The sequence below is a fragment of the Atractosteus spatula genome, chromosome 2 (genome assembly GCF_055471065.1).
Source record: "Atractosteus spatula isolate fAtrSpa1 chromosome 2, fAtrSpa1.hap1, whole genome shotgun sequence".
Classification (NCBI taxonomy): domain Eukaryota; kingdom Metazoa; phylum Chordata; class Actinopteri; order Semionotiformes; family Lepisosteidae; genus Atractosteus; species Atractosteus spatula.
Window position 1 is genome coordinate 58,270,668 of NC_142707.1, and position 22,775 is coordinate 58,293,442.

The 22,775-nt window shown below is 38.4% G+C and overlaps 1 protein-coding gene across 1 annotated transcript in view; it reads right to left on the reverse strand.

Moving 5' to 3' along the window:
- The window catches only part of eva1aa (eva-1 homolog A, regulator of programmed cell death a), an 84,067-nt gene that overhangs the window by 36,120 nt on the left and 25,172 nt on the right, over window positions 1-22,775 (reverse strand). Inside the window, exons 2-5 of the mRNA XM_088935256.1 lie at window positions 17,738-17,952; window positions 12,178-12,301; window positions 10,781-10,933; window positions 2,227-2,370 (exon numbers count right to left, since the gene is read on the reverse strand). Of these exons, the coding sequence (XP_088791382.1) occupies window positions 2,227-2,370; window positions 10,781-10,933; window positions 12,178-12,301; window positions 17,738-17,952 (636 nt within the window). The remainder of the gene's footprint in view (window positions 1-2,226; window positions 2,371-10,780; window positions 10,934-12,177; window positions 12,302-17,737; window positions 17,953-22,775) is intronic.

Below are 22,775 nucleotides of genomic sequence, written 5' to 3' on the forward strand. Positions count from 1 at the left end.
CACTGACACGTCCTACAGTGTGCCAAAAAGGTTTCGGGTGAAACCATGGCCATGTTAATGCCGGTGATGCTGAATAGTAGTTCACTTTGTATTGAGAAGATTCCAATTTATTTTGGAGATCTCCAGCTGTTGCCACTGGATTTACAGTATACTTGTGTTCCGAAATATACCTGTCTCACATTCCATGGTAGAGAGATAATAATAATACTATATTATTAACACTTACAGTATATAGTGCTTTTCTGGAAACTCCACTCAAAGCGGTATACAGGTAATGGGGACTCCCCTCCACCACCACTAATGTGTAGCTACCACCTAGATGATGGGGCAGCAGTTAAAGTACGGCAGTCAGCTCACTACACATCACACACCAGTGTGGAGGAGAACAAGAGTGATGAAGTCATGGGGGGGCATCAGGAGGGAAAGCACTACCTACTGGTCCTATTTAGACCTGTTCTAGCAGCAACCTTAGCTTTCCAAGGAGGTCACCCATCCAGGCACTGGCCAGGCTCACACCTCCTGAGCTTCAGTGGGTTGCCAGGTGAGAGCTGCAGAGTATGCCGAGAAAAACTTGTGTCCACTTACTGTATGACAGGGTGGCTACTATGTCCATAGTCTTATATTTCCTAATAATGGACACTACAGTAGAAAGTGCTAGATTCAGCAAATTATTTTTTTATAACCATACCGCAACTTGTAGATTACAAAGACAACCTTCAGTCTTTGGAGAGCTCTTGGACCATGATAACAAATGTCTTCTACTATTACTATTTCTGCTGCTGCTACAATAACTGCAATTACTACTCCTATCACCAAAGACCATGGGGTCTCTGGTGTTACCCCATTTTATACACCAAGGAAACTTCTGCATAGGTCTGGAGGACTCCATTGCACTTCCAAAGGACAGAATATTGCTGTAGATTTGCTTTTGTTGTATTTTATTTAAAGGAAAACTTTAAATGTGAGCCTCATGAATTAAACGACAAGATATTTCACTATGCTATACTATTATGCTAAACCAAGAGGAAAAGTATTTTTTAAATGCAAGTAAAACATCATTTACTACATCTTGACAATGTAGCAATAAACAAAATGTTAGGATATACAATATACAGTAGTTAAAAACATTAAATTTGAATAACTTTAAGTTTTTCGTTCTAATTATATATTGTACTTGTAAGGCCTCATTTACAATACTGAGTAGATTTAATCATGTTCCACAAAAGATCTCGCTGTTCTGGAATAAGTTCAGAGAGGACCCACCAGACAAAATCTGTGGTTTAATGGAATCACCTACAATGACAGGGTAAAACCATTTAAGCCTTGAACAATCAGTGAAGACCGCAAGGGAATTAGATTGAAGTATTCAAGACTGTCACAACCATTGATAAAGTCAGAACTGTGGACTTCAGGATTGCCAAGTGGAATCTACAGTATGTGGCTGTGCATTTAAAAGCAAGAAAGGGGAGCACTTCTTTATACAAAATGATGGCTGTTGGGAGTATTGAACAAGCTACTCAGCCATGTTGATGAAGCCAATACCCTGATTTCTTTCACAGAACAGCTAGATGACAACCTTGGATCAAGTAGACATTACTGTAACTACCAAACCAGCTAGATGGATCTAATGGATTCCTCTTGATATGTAACTGCTCTTACGTACAGCTCATTCAAACACACGGTCCTTAGAGTTGCTTTGTCATCAACACCCCCTAGTGACTAAATGCATGTGTTTTTTCCACAAACTTGTTTTTAAAGGTACTGTAGCATACCATTTTTTCCCCACATTCTTAGGTAAAATGCACAGGGTATAAATGTGGAAATTTTTGTTGCATGTGACATGTTGGAACCATGAGAAGCACAAATCTTAAAATAATAATAACAACAACAACAATGCCAGGGTAACACTCCTATTCTTTTTGAGAAATGCCCTGGGATTTTTAAAGATTTAATGACCACAGAGAGTCAGGACCTTGGTTTTATATCTCATCTGAAGGAAGGCGTCTTTTTACAGTATAGTGTCCCTGTCACTATACTGGGGGATTAGGACCCACACAGACTGCAGGGTGAGCGCCCCCTACTGGCCCCACCTACACCTCTTCCAGCAGCAACCTTATCTTTCCCAGGAGGTCTCCCATCCAGGTACTGGCCAGGCTCAGAACTGCTGAGCTTCAGTGGGTTGCCAGTTGTGAGTTGCAGGGTGACAAAAATAGCGTTAAGACTTACCACAGGTGTAGATCACGTTGAGATATTTGCGAATGCCCGAGTAACAAGGGTCCCCAAATTCACGGGAGGTGGCGTGCACACTGCAGATTCTCTTGCCGTGACACCGATCTGTCATTATCTGAAGTGCAGTACCTGTCTGGCATTCTGGAATTACACAATTGTTAGGGTAAGAGCAGGGAACCGGATACTTTCAATTAAAAATAAAGAACAATGTGATAGAACTGGCTTTTATTTTGATAACCTGACACTTCTGTGCCATACAGTATCAAGCAGATTTTCTTTATCAGGTGACATTTATTCTTAGGGTGATGTGAGTCAGTACCAAGTAAGCATGAATGTAAAAGCAAGCCGATTCACAATGACGAGTATAAGCTGTTCATCAAAACTTTGTTAAGCCTTTTTTTAAATTGCAGATTACATCTATCAAAACAAAGAGCTCATGTCCCATCTGATTTCAAGGTCTAATGTATTATCTTCTTAGTAACTCATGCTGTTTGATTTACTGTTGCATTAGCCCAAACTATAATTAGAAAACTAAAACTGCAGAAATCTCCATAAGTATTAAAGCCTGGATATGATATCAAGTCTGCTGTGCTTTCATTGAACATGAACTGATATTAGGAATGTGTGCACTCTAAGATGTGTGCTCATCTGTTATCAGTTTGAACCTCTGTGATACTCTATCTGGTTTAAAAATAGCAAGACCACACAAAATACTGGCCTCCTTTCATCTTATGTGATCATTATCCATAACAGATGAGACAACAAAAGCTCATACCGATGCTGAAATAAAAATTGTTGTTGCCATTCCAAAAGTTTATCAGATACTGAAATACATCTGAAAAGCATTTCTCAAATGCGGCATCAAGGGTGGATGGGATTAGAGTGAATCCACCAAATTAAAACAAGTGATTCAGCCAAGGTAAAATGCTAGGAGTTTTCAAGTAACTTTTTTTATAAAGAAACCATATTATTCCATTCACCTAAATAAATTCTAGGTGGCATTTTAATGGGATGCTGTGATGTCCCATTAAAATGCCACAGAACTGAACTCTTTGTGATACAGAGAATGTCAGTGTGCATCAAAGACAGTACAATGATGGATGGGGAACTCTTGGTCACAAACCTTATCTAAGTATATAATGTAATTTCCAAGGTCCTGTGAGTCAATATCATTTTTATATTTATAATCATCCCTTTTGATGTTACAGTGCACGGTATTCAATGGGACTTTCATACCTCAGTAGTAGTAAAAGCTATTTGGTGTTTGAAACTTCAATTGGCTGGCAATAAATCAAACAATAATGGCTGTCAGTTTTTCCACTGCTCCTGCCACCAGGCAGTTAAGACCTCTCCCCTGAGCTTGAATGATACTGTGTAAGGAGTAGTGGGAAGGACACAAAGTTACACCTAACAGTCACTGATCCTACCTGAGCCAACCTTGTATAAGTGTGCTAATAAAGCAATAAAGAAATTACACTGGGCAAAAGGGAATGCGCTCTGATCATAAGCTGGACTAAAACAATATGATTTAAAATGTAAAGTCACTTAAACATTAAAAGACAATCCATTCATCAGTTTTCTAACTGTTTCATCCAATTCAGAATTGTGGGGGAGCTGGAGCCTATCCCGGCGAGCAAAGTGCACAAGGCAAGATACACCCTGGAGGGGATGTCAGTCCATCACAGGTCAGGTAGACAAACACGAACACAGACATGCACAACGGCACCAGTTATCCGAGAAACAAATTAACCTACCAGGATGTTTTTGGACTGTGGGAGGAAACCCATGCAAACATTAGGAGAACGTACAAACTCCATGAAGATAGCACCTCAGTCCAGAATTGAACCCAGAGCCCCAGTTCTGCAAGGCAGCAATGCTGACCACTGCACCACTGTGCTGCCCATGAAATGACAAATAAAAAGTAAAATTGAGGAGGTCAGAGGCACTGGTTTTGGTTCCCAGATTGACTCCATACAGGAAACAGAGGCAAAATGTTATGTTTTATTTGTTGGTCACTTCACTGTACTGTATTTCTGAGCAGGGTAAAGAGCTTTAGTTATTTCTAAGAAAGGACTTTAGGAGTTTGTGCCCACGAGTACTTTAATCAACATTTTAACAACTTTTTTGTACAAGAATGTCAATGAAATCAAAATTAGACATCTGCTGCTGACAACAATTAAATGTCTGGGGAAAAAACAAACCGACAATAGATGTGAAAACCCAATAGCAACAGTATTAGAAGAGACAAAATATAAAAACTACTGAAAATCATCTGTACAAGACGCATTTACAGTGTAAAGCACACCTTTTAAATCATATACAGTACATTTTTAAAGCTCATTCAACTAGTACAGAAGTTTTGTAAAATGCTGCTGAAAGATACAGCATGACAAGAATTCGGCATGATAAAAAAGTAAAACCAACACAAAGTGTGAAATGTAGCATGCGACAGCTTTCGCATTTTGCACGACTATATGTATGCAAAATATATATTTTGCACTTTGTTGTCAATTTTCAGTAAGCTAGAAATTTCAAAAAGTTCAAGTCTTCCAGGTTTTTACAGTATTCTTTCTAAAACTAATGACGAAATGAACAGGAAGGCTGACTTCACATGAACAATTTTTTCCATCTCAATAAGTCACCAAAATGACTGTAACACATTGATTGCTCATCACCCACTTGCAATTTTAAAAGCTAGTTTCAATCCGTGCTTTTCTGTTTTGCTATTTTTGGTTATTTCTTGTTAGCTCAGATTCATAAATGTGTCTCCTGGCAGGTTTCTGGATATTGAAACGAATGGTATAAATTTACTACATTCTATTCACAGTTAGAACAAACGTTTGTCTTTAATAAACATACAATTAGAAAAACAGGTGGTCCGGTCATCAGCAGATTGTTGTAATCTTTAAGAAACTGATGTGCTTGAACAGCACTAATTATGATTTTACATGCAGATAAAGACTACATAAATAAAGCCTAAAAACTGGCAGTAGTATCCTAACACATTCTGTACCATGATAGTTTTAGTATTGTGTATTCAAAGACCTCTAGTAGGAGATTAGATCATAAAGTTGACCTCAGAACATTTGGTTATGTGGGTCACAGTGAAAAATGGCTCAAAAGCTATAATATGCAATTAAAAGTTTAAATCGGTCCTTTGAAGGAGAGCTGAGAAAGTGTCTAAGAGCCAGGGCTTTGTTAATTAGACTGTGTCCATGGTTATAATTCTTATCCGGGACACCCTTGCATGAAATTATGGGAAACCAAATCCAATTATTTCAACTGTAGCAGCTTTACTGTGACAGACATATGAATCTTATTGCCTGTTTGAGTTGTTGGTCATTCTGTTTTTAGCTGTGTCAGAAGACCTTTGTCCAATTTGCAAATTATTAACACATCCAGAACTTAAAACACTGCAGTACTAAGGTCTGTAATTCATATACCGATTACTACAAGAAGTCAAACCGAGGCACATACAGAAATTCATTACATCAAGGGCCACAGGCGCCACATTTTCTTTTTCCCCAGAAACTGCCAATCTGTTTGGTTTTTCTTACTTAGGATCCACGTGCATGTCATTCTAAGAACACACAGAAACTGTACAATAAAACAATCCTGTTTCAATTATGTGAAGTCCAGTAGGCTGAGTATGCCAGTGTCATCTTTATGTCAAACACAAAACTTGAGCAAGCCCAATTTTTTTTAACTTGACTATCCTTATTGGCCAAATTTTTACAATGAAGTAGCACAGTCAGTATATTTCAGACTACCGTTTTTATCCGGAAATGCACGTTCAATTTGGTTATGTCTTTTGCTATAGGTACCTGAGCAGTCAACTTGATTGATTGCCTCTTTACCCTCTTGGAATCTGCCAGATCAATTTCCTTGACCTAAGTGCAGTATACACCATGAAACAAAGTAATAGCTCTCATGACAATGCTCACACACGAACTCACTGAATTCCCTTATGAGCAATTAGTGAACAAGAAATCCAGTGCTAAATGTAAATGGAGGTGAGTGGGTCTAATCTTCTGTCACCTGGTAATATATACACTGCAAATGTCCTCCGCAGATTAAAGCTTCATTTGTGGTACTTTTTCCCTGTTTGACCCCATATGTCCTTTAAAAGCATTCCCACAGTTGAAACGCAAAGAACCGCAAACAGCTTCCATTCACTCCCACATTCCAAATCTGACTCGCATCAAATACCAGGTCCATCAGGTTCTCAATATGTGCTTTCACTTGGCGAGCTGGAGAAAAGAGAAACGTTCACAGAGAATGGATATGAGGTATGGTATCAACTTTCTATTGGGCTGGAGAAAGACAGGTGTTAAAAATGAAGTCTCGACTGCTTCTTTTATTTTTCCGCATCAACATACTGTCCAATGTTGCTTTTGCAAACATTTCTGTCCAACTTGTTACGAAACACCAACACTTTGGGGTTAATATCACTCATTGTAATTTATTGGTCACACTGGCAATTAACTTACTGACAACATGAAAGATTACAACTTCAGAAAAAGTCTTTGACTATTAAAAGGGCCACAAATTAAAGGGGGCCGTTTGTCTTATCACATTCATTGCTTCTGTTTCTCTGTAGTCTCAAAGCCTGCACTGGTAGTGCTATGATCAAGTCCAAGTTCGATATCCCACTGAAACCCCTGTAGAAAAAGATACTTCTGAGCAGACAATCAAGCCTATATACAGGCCTTTGAGAGGTGGACAAAGACCAGAGCCACTAGACAAACTCTTGCAAGTGTGACCGTCGTGGTTCTGTGCGGGCTTGTTACCTCCGCCACCCGTTTCGTCCCGCAACACCTGGGGCGCGAACCCGGGTCTCCAACGTAATGCAACAGGGAACCAGCCGCATGAGCTAAAGGAGACCTCCCTCAGCCCAGGCAGCCGATGTCCCTGCTGCACACAGGGAGTGCGATGAAATCACCCTATCCGAACTAGCTCCACTACACAAGCAGACTCCACTCATACAGGTATCCCAAACTTTAATTTGAACCCAGAACCCTAGAAGTGTGAGGTAGAGAGTACGAAATAAACACAGATCGAAGGATATCGAGGATCTGGAATGAGGAATAGCATAAGATCCCTCCCAATGTGTTCTCTGTTGACATAATACATTATAGAAAAAGCCTCACTGTTATTACCATTGTAAAGGGAAGATACACAAAGTAATGAAAACAAGGGCACCAATAATTGATGCACTTTTCTGTGACTTTTTAAAATAAATGTAAAATTTGAGAAATTTTGTAATTTTGGTTTTTATTTAAATGAATGATTAACAAAGTAAAATATGTTTCACATGCTGGAAAATTACAAAACACAGTAGTGTTCATTACCTGTGTTGTTTTTTTATACAGTCAAGGGTGCCAATACCTTTGAAGGTGACTAAACTTCAAAGTGTCCCTGGAAAAACGTTAATTCAACTTTACAAGCATTCTTCTACTTTCATTCATAAAAGACTGTCTGAGAGGGACACTGCAAGGGTTAAAACACTGGAGGACCAAACTATGACTTCACAAACACAGTAACTAGGATAACCTGCAATGTGCAATGTACCACCTTATAATTAAACCTCCTTATACAGCTTTTAGACACCTTAACAGGCACCCTTTAAAACAGTAAAGCTTAACACAAGGCTAATTTAAAAAAGGGTGTAATTATTTTTGTTTTAAAATCATACATTTGGAATAATATGGAGAACATAACACAAAAAAGTATGCTAAAATTAGTTGACTGGTTGTTATTATTAGGAGTTTTAACTGTCTTTCCTTCTCAATATTACACACATACCTAATTGGCACCGATTGGCTTCCCTCTTAATAGAGCAGAGATTTACAGAGGTCCATATACAGTAAGGGAGACTTATTAATAGTTAATAATGTAGCATTCCCAAACCCTTGTCAGACCCACAGTGAGTCGAGATCATTGCTGGAAGTGTGAAAAGGAATCTTTCAGAGTAAGCTTTTTAAACATTAAACCAAATGTGTCAAACACAATTGGTGCACACAGAGGCCACTGAAGTAACTGTAATGTTTCTATACTAGAATTACTTTAGGTTTGCTATAGCTAAGGGTATGAGGACATTTACAATCAACATTTTAGTTTTTAATTTCTCTGCGGTTTTAGCTGACAAAATCTTGTTATCCATAAAAGTGTTTTTTTAACTTTCACATTTTGATGAAAAATAATCATTTTAAAATCTGTATACATTAGTAATCCATTAGTAATTAAACAAAATGGGACATAATTGGAAAAGGGTGAATACTTGTGCAAGCCACTTTACTGTGTATATAGAAAAAACTCTTTCATTTCTACCTGCATAAATTGTAAAAAGAAACAACCCTAGTTAAGACAGATCAACACTCTGTTAATAGTGGATAAGTATTAGTATAATAAAAATTATTTTTAAAATTAAAATTATTAAAGTAATTTAATTATTCAAAATAAAACACTGAATTCATTTAAAACAAATATGACAAGCTCTTGTTGATTCTACGTGGTAGACCTCTGTTTATTTTCATTTAGAAAGAGTTGCTGTAGAATTTACTGCTAAAAGCGAAAACAAGTTTTACATTTAAAGTGTGTAATAAACTTATTTGAAAAGAAATGCTATTGGTTGCTGCAAAGTTGCAAGTCATGTTGACTTGCTGTTCCATATCACAGACCTCACTGGTTCGTTGGATACAAATTCAGATAATGAGTGAGAACACTGCAACTAACAAACAAAGATCCATTTGGAACCATTAGATTCCAATAACATCTAGTAAAGCTACAGTACATATGTGACAGATCATAGTGAAGTATGTTACAGATGTGAATCAGTGCAACCATAGACTGACTGCAGCCAACAGACTGCAAGCGACAGCACACTTAATCCAGCCTCCAAAAAACGCCACAAAGTTAGCACTCTATTCATAAGATGGGCATGATGTTTCCATTCTAACTCTTCCTTCCAGGCTTGGCATTTAAAAGGTTAAATCATCTCATTGCTTGTGCCAAAAACATTCTGTCAGAAGTGAGATGATTCACAGTCACTCATGACTAATCAATTTCCCAAAATGATGCCAAAAACAATATCTGAATTCCTATTTTTTTATAAAATCATGAATACAGTGATACAGTATGATGTGCAGTATATAGTACTAAATAGTCTGTACCATATTCCCAAACTTTAATCTTCCATACTGAACCCTACACTCTTGCATTCTCTTAAATTAGAGATATTAAGTGGCAGTAAATAAATATCCTCAATCAAAACTGCTGTTTCCGAAAAAAGATGTGCTGTTTGTACAGGCTTTTTCCCCCCACAGTCACTCATAACAAAGGTGCATTTGTTAATAGCCGTTCCTGGAAATTAATTGATTCATTTACTGTAAAATAATTACAATGTGTTGTATAAAATTACATCCTGAATCTTTCCACCTGCACCAAAGGTGTCTGAATCAATGTATCAGTGTCTCACATCTTTTAGACCCTTCTGTCTTCATAGTGCAGGTTTTGCTTGGAGGTACATCTAGGTAAATCCTTCACAAAGCCTTTCACAGACAGCCCAAACACAGTTCTGTCAAAGCTCTTTCATCTTGGCACAAAGAGAGGTTTTCTCTGCCAGAGCACAGCAATTTAAAAATTACCTCAACAACATCTTCCTGTTCGAGTTTTGAAACCAGGATATTCTTATAGAGAAAATGGAAAGTACACTGAGGAAAAAGACCTAGAGAGTTGAAGTGAATCCAGTATTTTAGCATTTAAGCATTGGAAAAAAGCAAACAGAATGCTTGAATGTAGAATACTTGCTTAGAGGTTGTGATTAATTGATTTATTATCAGGAATTACATTTATTTTTGTTACTGGAAAGAGATATGGAAACGTGAAGGCCATCCCAAAAGCAAAGGGCACAAAGAGGGAATACACCTGGACAGGATGCCAGTCCATCACAGGGCTCCCAAGTGTTTCAAACTAACGATGAATAAACGTAAAAGTAAGGTTATTCTCCATTTTGAGGGATTTGGCACTCTCTGATTAAAATAAAAAGTGACTGTTAATCATGTTACATACTGAAGTAACATAACACTGTTAATTTGGAATATGAAACCTAATGGAGTCAACCTGTGAACATGTAAAAGATGCCATATAATAGATGCACTGTAGGGCATGTTCCCCAGTATTGTTCGATTTCAGTGACTAATGACATTCAACCTTTGTATTCCATTCTTTCAGTTTTTATATTCCTATCCAGCTCTGGAATCCCTGTAAACCTGATACACTTGCATGGTTTTATTCTAATGGCATTTGTCGATAACCTTTGAATTGGCTTTTCAGGAGGAATAGGTGAACACAGGTAATGGAATGTACAGTATGTTATTCCCTCCAACAAACTCTCCCACGTGAAATCTCATCAAAGATGGTTATGTCTACTGGAAGATCTGCGCACTACCCTTAGAGGCCACACCGATCAAGGAACAATTAAGAATTGTTGTATTTTGGTTTAAATCTCCCAGCTCGGAAGTATGCTGACAGAACATGGCGTCAGTCTTACCCACTGCTGGCACTCTAGAGTTAACATAGGGGCACTCCAGAGTTCCTTCCTGAGATCTCCCAAAGAAAGCAGAATAGATTGCAATCACCATACTCCTTTTACAGCTCAGTCTCATCTTGTCACCTTCGCATGCCACTTTGTTCTTGTACTCATCTGCAAACAGAGAACATGAAGCACAATCATTTCTAATCTAAGAGGCCTGCAAAACTAAAGCAAAATTCTCTTGGAATAACTGCAGTGAAGATTGGATTATCTGAAGGGTTGTTCCAGATATTTATTCAACTTTAGTTTACCATCAGCAAGGGGGGATTTTTTAGAAGCACATGTAAAAATGAGCTCAGAAGTGACTGGATGAAAGTCTTTCATTGTATCAAATAAAAATGGGCATTTGGAACAGTTTGCAAAGTCCACAACTTCTACATTAAATAGATAAAAAAATGTTGAATTGGGATGATCTTGATTACTAAATTAATGATCATTTTGACAGGCAGAAAACTGTTGAAAACTGAACTCTTATTTATTTTCTTTGGTTCATCAGACTAGAGGACAAACTAGCTTGAGAAAATGCTGGATGCTAAACCAGTTTGCAGTTTTCATGGCATTTTGTAACCTATGGTTAAACATCAGCTCTTCCTTCTATTTGAACAAGAACACAAATGGAAGTTTAAATATGACTGCAGTTTACATCAACCTGTTTGCCAGTTGCTTCCGTACAGTGGTTACAACACTTCCCAAAGAGTTTAGACAACATGATGGACCAATTCTTAATAACCATTACCTTCTGAATAACTTCCAGCAAGATAACATATTCTCATGTGGTTGGAGTGTGCTTACAGTTCCTGAAGTGTGAGAACAACTATTCATTTACCCAGCCTGGACACCCAGGCCCTCAGTGAACAGGTCACTTCACTACAACTGAACCTTTTACAGTTAGAGGTTCATCCGAGATCGGATCAGGGAAGCCATTCATTCACACCCGTTCCATCGGTGAGAAACACAAAGAAAAGAAAGAAGGAAAGACTGGAATGCTTTCATTTCTCACATAACAGTAAGAACCTTTGTGTGGACAGATGTGAAAATATGACAGAAGCAGGTAGGCACAGGGGAGAGCAGAGGAATGTGAACTAAACACAGAAGAAGAATGAGTGATCTGAGGAGGGTTCTGTTGTCTTTGATTGTTACTCACAGGGGGTATCGAGCATGAAGAAAAGCAGCACATGAGGAGGCCGTGCACATTTTCAGGTTTGTTATTCTTTCCTTGAAGTAAAACAACCTGATTCGGGGGGAGAGGGGGGCGACGTGGTGCAGCAAGCAAAACAGTTAAAACTTGAAAGGATTAGGGCAGGGATTGCTCAGATGCTGACAAAGTAAACAGGCGGGTAGAAAGAGGATCTTACTTGGCCGGCATTTGTACCACACGATGAGGTATTTGCTGTTGCTGGGGCAAGGGTCAGTCCCAAAGAGTCGGCTATTGACAAGGACGTGACAGCTTCTTCTGTCTTGGCACTCATCCAGCATTTTCTACAGAAGAGAGAAGGAAGATTAGCATTTTCTCTTTGGGCTACCACACAGGCTTACTACCACAACCACAGTTACCACTGGAGCAGCATGACGATAAGCTTCGCTCCCACACATTTCTTGATTATTGGTTTTTGATTCCGGGTGTACCTTCCATGCGGCATTTGCTTTTCTTCCTGTGTTCTAGTGGCTTTGCACTGGGTTCTCTTTTCTAGTATCCTTCCTCTGTCCAAAAACATATGCTCTAGGTTAACTGTAATTTATACATTTTCCCTGTGATAGGATAGCATCCCGTTCGGGATGTTGACCTGTTGTGCTCATTAAGCTTCTGAGATAGGCTGCAAGTTGTTTAAACAGTGATGACTGGGGGGAACACATGAAATTTGATTACTTAAAAGCAGCCTTGTTTTTTTCTTAAAACCTGTACTGAATTTCTCTGTGATCCTGTCCTAGTTGATATATACCAAATTTTGTTCCAGTTGTTCAAGCGGTTTTAGAGAAGATGTTGTTTGAATGTTTTTTGACAAAACCAAAACAGAGGCCAAACCATGTAACTGAGTTGTTCTGAACATGCGCAAATTCTGGACACAAAGTAACATTCTGCACCAATCTCAGACCAGTACCTTAATTGGTTTGGACGAAACTTTTGAAAATCTCCAAATATTTTGTGAACCTAATATGGCTGCCAAACCACATTTCAGCTGAAATGTCACTCTGTTGCAACTTCTCATAAGGCTTTTCAGGCACCCAAGAAGTAGGCATTTAGAAATTCTGTTATATTAGAAATATTTTATTTTGTGTGTGCAGCATATGGCACCATGATAGCATTGCTACCTTGCAGCACTGGGGCCCTGGGTTCAATTTCTGGGAGGTTTTCTGTGTGGAGTTTGTATATTCTCCTCGTGTTCACATGGGTTCCTCCAGGGGCTCAGTTTTCACCCAAAGCCCAAAGACATACTGGTAGGTTAACTGGCTTCTTGGAAAATTGGCACTGGTGAGAGTGTTTGTGTGTGCCTTGTGATGGACTGGCGTCCCATCCAGGGTGTATCCAGCCCACTGCTTGGCAGGATAGGCTCCAGCTCTATCCCGACCCCGTATTGGAAAGAGCAGTTATAAAATGGATAGATGTACAGTATATTGATGACGTGATATATTTTTGTCTTTATCAAAGCACTTTTAATCTAGCCACCACCCATCTTCCTTTGTGTCCATGCAGAGTATTACAAAATTAGTAAGTCAAGAGAGACCTACATTACTTCCCATTTGAAATCAGTTATTATTCAGAGCAATCTGTGGAAACTGAAGTTTCACCTTAAAGTTATTAAAGAAGTATAAACTGAATCCAGTGCTTTAAGCCCGATAGACTTGTGTCTTAAAACATGAACCATTAGAAGGAGAAAAGGCTACATCCAAAATGATGTTCATGAGAAAGAGGCTAGCACATTGAATCAGGACTCTGAACATGTCTGTAACATTACATCATCGACAAACACTGTTTGTGTTAGTGATGAAACAAGCACTAGTGTTAAACGGCATAAAACCACAAGTATGATCCAACCTGTATTATTCTGAGATTTATATGGATGGAGAAGGAGGAAAATTCCAGTTGAAGTGCGTGGTATGTTATGAGGTGTTTGCTAATGACTACAGTATATAAAGCCTGAAATTTTTGGCAACATCTAGAAACAAAAAATACAGCATTCTAAGAAAAACCCACTGAGTTCCTCTAGAGAAAATTATCCCAACTGAAGCAAGGAAAACCTACTTTTGTGCCCAGACACCCATTGATAAAGCCCTTAAAGTCTCTTGTTGTGCCAGCCTTTAAACTTTAAAAGTGACTAAGCCACACTCAGTTGGTAAATAACTTATTCATGCAACTGAAGATCTTCTATCAATTATGTGTGGCAAAAAGGCCACATGATAACAAGACATGGCGCCTCTCTCTATCAATGTTATTATCCAAATAAGTAATGATATGGCAGAAAATGTCCAAATCACTCTGGTAACACATTTGAAAATGTTTATGTATTTCACACTACAACTACATGAAACTACAGAAGTCACAGTCCAATCTGCTTATATAGATTAGATGAATAAATGGAAATGGCATTTTGGGAACCACTGTTCCAAAACAGTTTATGAACAAATCCAGGAAACCTCCGAGTTGAATGGTTGATTGTCAGCCAGATATTTTATAGATAGAATGAGTGCTGGTGAGTGATTGCTGCATTTAGTTTTAAAAAGTGTATTATTTCCCCCCTCCCAAAAAAAGAACAGCAGAAAAGAAAAGCATATAGAGAAGCAGAGCTCACAAACTTAAAAAAAGATTTCTGGGTTTTTGCAATCTGTGGCTTGTGTGAGAAGGGCTGGGGGCTGGTTTTAGCATGCTTCGCAACAGGATTTGTATCCATAGATGAGCTGTTGAAGCGAGAAGGCAAAATGCCTGCAATGAAAATGTAACTGATGATCTGAAGATAAATGATAGCAAATGGAGGCAACTCTATTCAAAGAAACAGTGTAATGAATTTTGTTTTTGTGTCTGAAAATGACAACTAGGACTGGAAACAGGATTCAATTTATACTTGGCATTATGATTTATATGATGCTCGTCCACACTGAAAGATGAAAAGTAATGTTGTTTCACAATATCAGAAATACTGTTTGTGGCTCTGGGAAAAGGGCTTCAATGTTGTAATAATGTTAATTGCACTTCTTGAGCTCTGAAGAGTATTTAACTTTTGTACTACAGAAGTTACTGTAATGCCTGGGTTGGCAGAGAGATTATAATTCATGGCAATGGCTTATTGTAGATAGAGTTGGAGAGCCAAAAGGAGACTGGCAGATTTAACATCTGAAATGAAAATACAGTTGACTTTGGCTTGGTTATGCTCTACACTTTAATTATCCATCACATGAAATGATGCCTTTCAGAGGAGTGAAGGACCTGACGTGCCATACACACACAAACACAGCTGAATCCCATTAAAAACTGCTTTTTTCAATTAGTTCAACATTTAACATAAGCATTTGATGGAAGCAAACAGCCCTGTTACTTTCTGGGTACCCTACACATTTCTCCTGAGCACATTAAAGAAGTTAGAGCTACACCTTCCAATTTATCCAAACACTGCCCCAGGGTGTACATTCCTAAGTGTTACACAATGGTAACACAGGTAGTGTTAAACAATGTTTTCTCTTGAAAAGCTATGACTAGCAGGTTTTTAACACTTGACCCAAAGGTATGTTCTAAAGCCTGGATTAGCAATCATAGGTGACATGTAAATCTTAGGCCTCAAGGTATCTGGCAACTGATAAATTACAAAAACTATACCTTTTGAACAGTAGTTATATCTACCTCATATGTGGTCTATAATTACATTTTAATTGAACCATTTTCTCTGAGCATTTGTAAAATCATTCAATTAACTAAATTCGTAGCCGCTTAAATTTGCCAACATTTTTAAAAATCTTTGTTCTTTCAAAGAGATGAGTGAAATACATGCTTTTTAAATCACTTTCACAGTTTTCCCTTGTGGGATTTTTTAAATTCATCTTTTGATCATCTTTTCATCTTTTTTCGTCAATTGAAATGAGTTTTTTAAAAGAAGCTGCATTAAAAGAAGGTACAGTTTTATCTTAATGAAAGAACATGGAATTAAGAGTTCTCTAGCATGACGTGTCAAGCCTTCCCTTCCAATTAACAAAACCCCTGCTTGATGAAGTCTTTAATTCTACACTACGACCATCTCCAATCTGCAGGGCTTTTTGCAGATTGTTAAAGGCACAAGATTAGCAAATAGATCTGTCAGATCTAGTCATTGTCTATTTACTCCTGCAATACCACATAAATCCACTCTAGTAAAAGATTTAAAAAAGATGATAATGCTTATCCTTATATAACATCTTGAGATGATTCATGAAAGGCAATGTACTGTTTATAAATGTTCATTTCTGATATTACTCAATAATTTATATCTGCAGGGGAACCCTGACGTGACTTGTCTTTGCCATTTTGACTTTGTTATGATCATCTCAAAAAGATTCTGAAATTAAAAACGAGTAGAGACCCCTTGTAATACAGTGACCTGTCCCTCACCGTGGCTTGTTAAACTAGGATGCATAGATGTATGTGCTGAAGGATATAATGTTGAACAAAGAAGCCAAAATACTGAGGTAAAAGTAGCCTGAAATACGAGAATGTTTTGAAACGCTGAATGAAGACTTTGATCTTGTTTTCTCCTCTAGGCACTAATGTATGGTGACAGAATACAGAAGACAGAATCTCTTCACTGAGCATTACGAAAGAACGAAAAAGAAATCACAAGAACTTGACAGTGGAAAGTACCATATCTTATCCAATAAAATGCTAGAAAGTAGACACAAAGGATTTCTCTCCATGAACTGACAAACATCCTCTATCTAACAAATCAACACTTGGTCACTCTTATCATTAGAAGAAAACTACTATTGCAGTGTAAGGATCTTCTGTTTGGGAAAGAAAACCTGAATGTGCCTTAACAGTACCTATCCAACTTTGAAAATTGTAAAACGAAAGGCCCATTTTTCAAAATGCTTCTCAAATATTTCTGTTATCCCCTGTCAGTGACAGGAAAATTATGGTTCCTAGACAGACAAAGAGCCTGGAAAACATTTCAAAGTGCTGCATCAGCTTATGAAGATCGTCTTCTCAAGCTGAATTCCGATTCATTCAAATCAAGACATGAATCACCATCCTCATTAAAACTCTAAACACCACTTACACATTTGATGCTACTCTCACCCCAGAATTACATCATAAAGGTATGAAAGTGGTTGGGAGAAGGTATACCAGATCCTGATGCAGTATATCTATACTTTCAAGCTGAAACACTACTGCTCACCTCAAAATAAATATAAGACTGCTTCTACAATGATATCCCCAGGACTCCCAGTGGGTGTCAAGCTGAACTGCCCTTTCGGATCAATGGGATTGTCTGCAGCTCATGTGGGCTATGCAGGCTAAGTGCTGTGAGATGCCTAAGAGGAAAATCTTAAAAAGGGGCTTACTTAAAAAATCCTGACCATCAAAGACACAAATCTATTACTATTAGAAAGCATGATATAACAGTACACAGCACTTTGTCTAACCCACTGTCAAATCCAGTGGGAGAATACGCAGCTCTAATATACAAAATTTTAAAAAAAGTAAATGCTGACACTATTAAAAGATGAATAATGACAGGATCACAGATAAATAGTAACATTTTCAGTGCAAGAGGTAAAATTAATTTCCAGAACACAACTTCTCTGTTTTTTTTAAACATGGCAATGCTTGTATCATTCCACAACAATAAATAACACAGAATCTGAACATACAACCCTGCGGAGCAGGATAGCAGTTCTGCCAGCTGGGGGCTATACCTTCTAATGCCCTTCCAATAAAATAACATTTGTACTTACCTGTAATGAAGTTGAAACAGAACACGCTGTATCCTCTTTGAACAGCTTTGTGTTGGTAGGCGAGAGGTGTGGCAGGCACATCCGGTGATTTGGGACCTTCCTTCCATAAAACGAGGACTGGATGCTAATCGTAGTCCTGGGAGGGCATTGCACAGAAAAGTACTCGCCATCACAGGCTTGTTCTGTGTAATTCCTGAGCGCTCTGGTCAGGTACCCTGCAGACAAACACAATGAAGCTGTTATTGTGACATACTGTACTGCCACAAAGCTGCACAAGTCAACCTGTACAAACAGGTCACAGTACACTGTAGTGCTGTTGATCCATCTTGTGAGGCAAGAGAGGCAAGGTAATGTTCCAAAACTAGAAACTTCACCTACTGATTATGGAATTTCTCACTTTCACTTACCTATAACTAATAACTTACAATAATGGCTTGAAGTCCAAAAATTATATCATTTCCAAAACAGTTTGGAGTTACAGGTTCCTGTAAAGGTTTCCCTGTTTGTCCTGAGGAAAGCTCTACCAAAGAGTACAGGCAATGCATTTTCTTAATAAATTCAGTCATTTAATAAACAGATTTGTTTTTATATATTAATTTATGCTGAACTTTAATTTTCTTCCCACGCACATAAATATTTAGCAATCCTTTTCATGGTTAAGAGCTCTCTGCCCTGACATGCTCTAACAAACTAGAAACTTAATTCTATCGCCTTTTCAGCTCCATCCTACGCATTTTTAGAATGAATTATTTCCTTTGAAAAGCTTTGACATCTTTATCATGTATCAGTCAAGAGGGGTGAAATATTGCACAGAACTGAATTTGTAAGCACACAGTATATGCTTACATATTTTAGGCCTAAGTAGTCTTCAGGGTGTGGATTTTGAATCATTTGCTTTTTGCTATCCTTTTAAATAATGCCATGTATCACAATGGAAAAATACTTAAAACTTTCTTTAAGACATTCTTCAAGAAAGAGCTGTTTTTTTTTACAAGGTGTCTTTGAATGCGGGGCAGGAACTGATAAAAACCCAGACAAAAGATCACAGAATCATTACCACTAACTCAACACAAAAGCAAATTTCACAACACCAGGAATATAACAGACCTCAATCCAAATTCAGATCAAGAAAACCTTTATATGGATTTGTTTTGGTCAGAAAAAAGTCTTATTTTCTTTAAACATTTGAACTCCTAATAACAATTTACAAGATACAATGTAAACGTTATTTTTAATATTCAAGTTTTGGATTCCTACACTCTACACAGACCACTACATTGTAAATATATGGAAAATTCGACACATTCTAACAATAACATAAAATGGCACAAAATACTGTACTTTTTTAAATAATTGCATTTTTTTCAATTATTTGCATGCATTTTATATTACATTAAGGCTGCATTTTAAATTAATTACAGCAACAGTATCACGATTTAAACTCACAGAATATTACAGTGTTCCTATGTCAGACTCCCATACTCTAATATACAAGAGGAGTACAATTAATACATTTCATGTTAGAAAACAAGTTATACAGGCTACTTCAGGCATCACAGTAAGGTTAAATGATTTTGGACATACTGTATAAGATAATAACAGAGTTAAGCTACAGTACAGCAACTAAAGTCAGTAAAGCATTACTAATATCACAGGTTCATGTACACTGTAGTGCCTGGTAATGATATTGGGCCTACTTTTTGTCTTTCAAAGCGGCTCATTATTGTGCTCTTTCACCTAAAAGACATTTCCACGCAGGCAACCAGGATTCTAAATGAGCACCCACAAGTTTAGGCTCACGGCTGTAAAACATCTGGAAAACACAATCGGCTGCATAGGAAGGAAAGAAATATTTGAAAACAAATGATGTCTTATGATAAAAAGGAGCTTTTAAAAGCTCAATTAGCTCTGTTGGATGTGTGAAGCCAAGCAGCTAAGTGGCTTCTCAGCATAAACATTTAAGCCAAAAGGAAGCTGGTTACATATCACCATAGCTAGCATGTTTTACTCAGGATGCTTGTTCCAGAGCACACTATCAAAGAGAACCTTTGCGTCATGCAGTGAAATTTCCTATTTCATCCTGTTTCGTGACCAAAATTCTACTTGTTTTTAAATACCTTCCTCCAGATGTAACAAAATACAGGAAATAAATACCATTTCCCGCGCTCCACAAAATATCCATCCATCCTCCCTCAGAATTTTTAATTAAGGATCCCTAAAATCAGATAGTGACAAAGGAAGCCTCATGCAACAAGGCTTTCACTGTATCAGTGGCAGCACTCCAGGCCTCTGCTGTCCTCTGCTCCATGAGAAAGCCCCATGTAAATGATATCAGGATAGGCCAGGATCCAGTGATGGCAGAGGGGAGAGAATTCAACCTTACGTAAAGTAAGCACAAGGCAAAAAATGCACATCTTTTTTTGCTTAAACATTTTGCACTTGACAAAACAAAATTCATCGAAAAAATGTGGAAGAGGTAGCACACACTGTCAAAAAGTGTCTCAGAAATATTGAATGCACTTAGTGATAAACCTCATTGCAGAAACAGGATATTTAAATTTGTGTAGCTGTACTGTATGCGCAAAGATGGGAAGTGAAAATAGAGTAGGTGTCCAGACCCAAAGAAACGACACAGAATACGTACTGTGTACTGCCAGCAGAGATAATCCTGTCGTCACAATCAACTAATGCATCCCTTTTAGCAATCCAGACATTTTCATTTTCAAAAAACAAATCTATCATAAATCACTTCATAAAAGATAGGATCATACTGAACAAAAAACAAACTGTAACACCATCCCTCATTCCAGGGAAATGCTGGGAAAAGGTTAGCAAAGACTTATACAGATGCCCCAAGTTATTTCAAGCTGAACAAGAATATTTCTTTCATCATGCAAAAGTCAAAAACATATCTTTTTTTCTGCTCAGAAACTTTTAAGCTCCATGTAAGATACAGAGTTAAGAAAGGCTAAAGAATTGTTCAACCAAGAAAAAAACTGAAAGTGAACTGACCCCCAGATTACATTTGCCCCTCGGTGGAGTCAAGTTAAAAAACATTGCCCTAAGACATAACAATGTAATTGCAATTCAAGAACATAAGTAGAATTTCTACACCATTAAGCAACTAGACCTGTCAAAATCTGAAAAAAGACCCCAAAACATACACATGGTGAGTACAACTTGATATTTAAGAACATATTTGCCTGAGATAATTATTGCATTTAGACTAGCTTCATTAAATACTCAATATAGCTGTACCACACACAAAAATACACAAGTTTATTGAAGTAATTGGAATGATATACATTATGACAAACTTTACTAAAAGCTTTTGCATTGTGGTGTGCTATAGCCTTCTATCCATCCATCTTTTAACAATCCAAAAAGCGAAGTTTCTCTTCTTTACCCGTTTTATTGTAGTTTGTATGTTTATGACTATTGTCTTGCTACACAACGTTCTTTCAGCTCAGCTTCAGCTTGAGTGGTCTGACATTCTTTCCTGAATTTGCAGATACTTTACAACACTGAATTCATGGCCCCATCAACAATGTTAAGCCATCCAGGTCCCGAGGCAGAAAAGCAGCTTCCCATCACCTTGCTTGGGGAGATGAGGTTCTTCCATTGGATGGCAGTACGTGTTTTTTTGTCACACAAAACATTTAAAGAAAACATTGTTTCAGTAGTCTTGTGGATCATCTAATTGTTCTTTGGTGAATTTCAGAAGGGCAGACATGTTCTTTTTGTTCTTTAGCTCGCCATAATCCTCTTCCATTTTTTCCATTAGCCACAGTGAGAGAGGCCTGCAGAGGCCCTTAAGTATTACTTTGGGATTCTTCCTGGAACCCCCTCCACCCCCCACACACACACCCTTCAAATTAAAACAGTGTTAAATAAAAGGGTGATCTCTGGGTGTGAACAGGGCTTTCCTAGGTGACGTGCATGGAAGGTGTGGCAAAGGGAGGGGCCGAAGTCTTAGGACAGGCACCCAAGATCTTTCTTCTGGCTCACAACTCCTCTACTGGACCCCGCATTGCACCCTACCCTGTACCCGGCAAGAATCCAAGTTTCGCTGGGGTTGCCAGCTCCTGGAAACTGCTGAGAGGGGGAGCCAATGAACCCGTCTGAGATGGTGACATGGAGCACCTGGTGGCTGGCTTGAGGAGTGACACATGGAAGTTCAATAAAAGATGTCTTCTGGGGAGACAGTAAATACAGCCAGTAAGTGACCACATTAATCCTTTTCATTACTCAGAAGGGGCCTGTAAAATGGGTAGCCAGCTTGAAAAAGGGAACCCATAGACGCAGGTACCTTCGGCTCCAGTGAAAAAGCAGGTATGGATCATCTGCAGCAATCCACTAACCTCTTATGTCCTTGGGAAGCTCATATCAGGTTACAGCACACTCAATCCCAAGCCTCCAGAGGAATCTTCAAGCATTCAGCAAGCCCTAAATCAATAAAGTTGTTTGTGGGGAAAGCACTAGGGATAGCATTAGACCTGGGATAAAAAAAACAGGTAGACTGAAGTGGTGAAGGGAATGGGGAGCTGAAATGCCACCACTCTTTACTGAACTGGGGTGTTTTCCTCGGATCTCAGGGCACTTATTGCTGAGGTGTGCCTTCCTTCTATAGAGATCCCTCCAATGATGCACCTTTGACACTCATCTGGGGGAAAAACCGGCTCTCACCTGCATGGGATCCTTTTTGGAATGTGGTGAAAGTGTCCAGCTAACCAGAACCGGATCAGGCCCTGCATGAGGAACTGCAGACGCTCTAGGTGTATCCTGCTGGTACCACTCCTGCCACCATTCTAGAATGCATGCATCCAGATGTGAAGCCAGCTCAGCAAGGGCTTCTAGGTCCTAAGGTAAATCAGGCATGCCAATTTGTCCTTCAAATGTTCAGATAGTCCAGTAGAAAACAAAACAGCATGGGCCTCCTCCCCCCAACCACTCTCCATGGGCAAGGTCCAGAATTGTACTGTATAGCGAGCCACTGTCTGTTCTCCCTGTAGGATCTGCAGTAGTTGCTGTGAAGCGT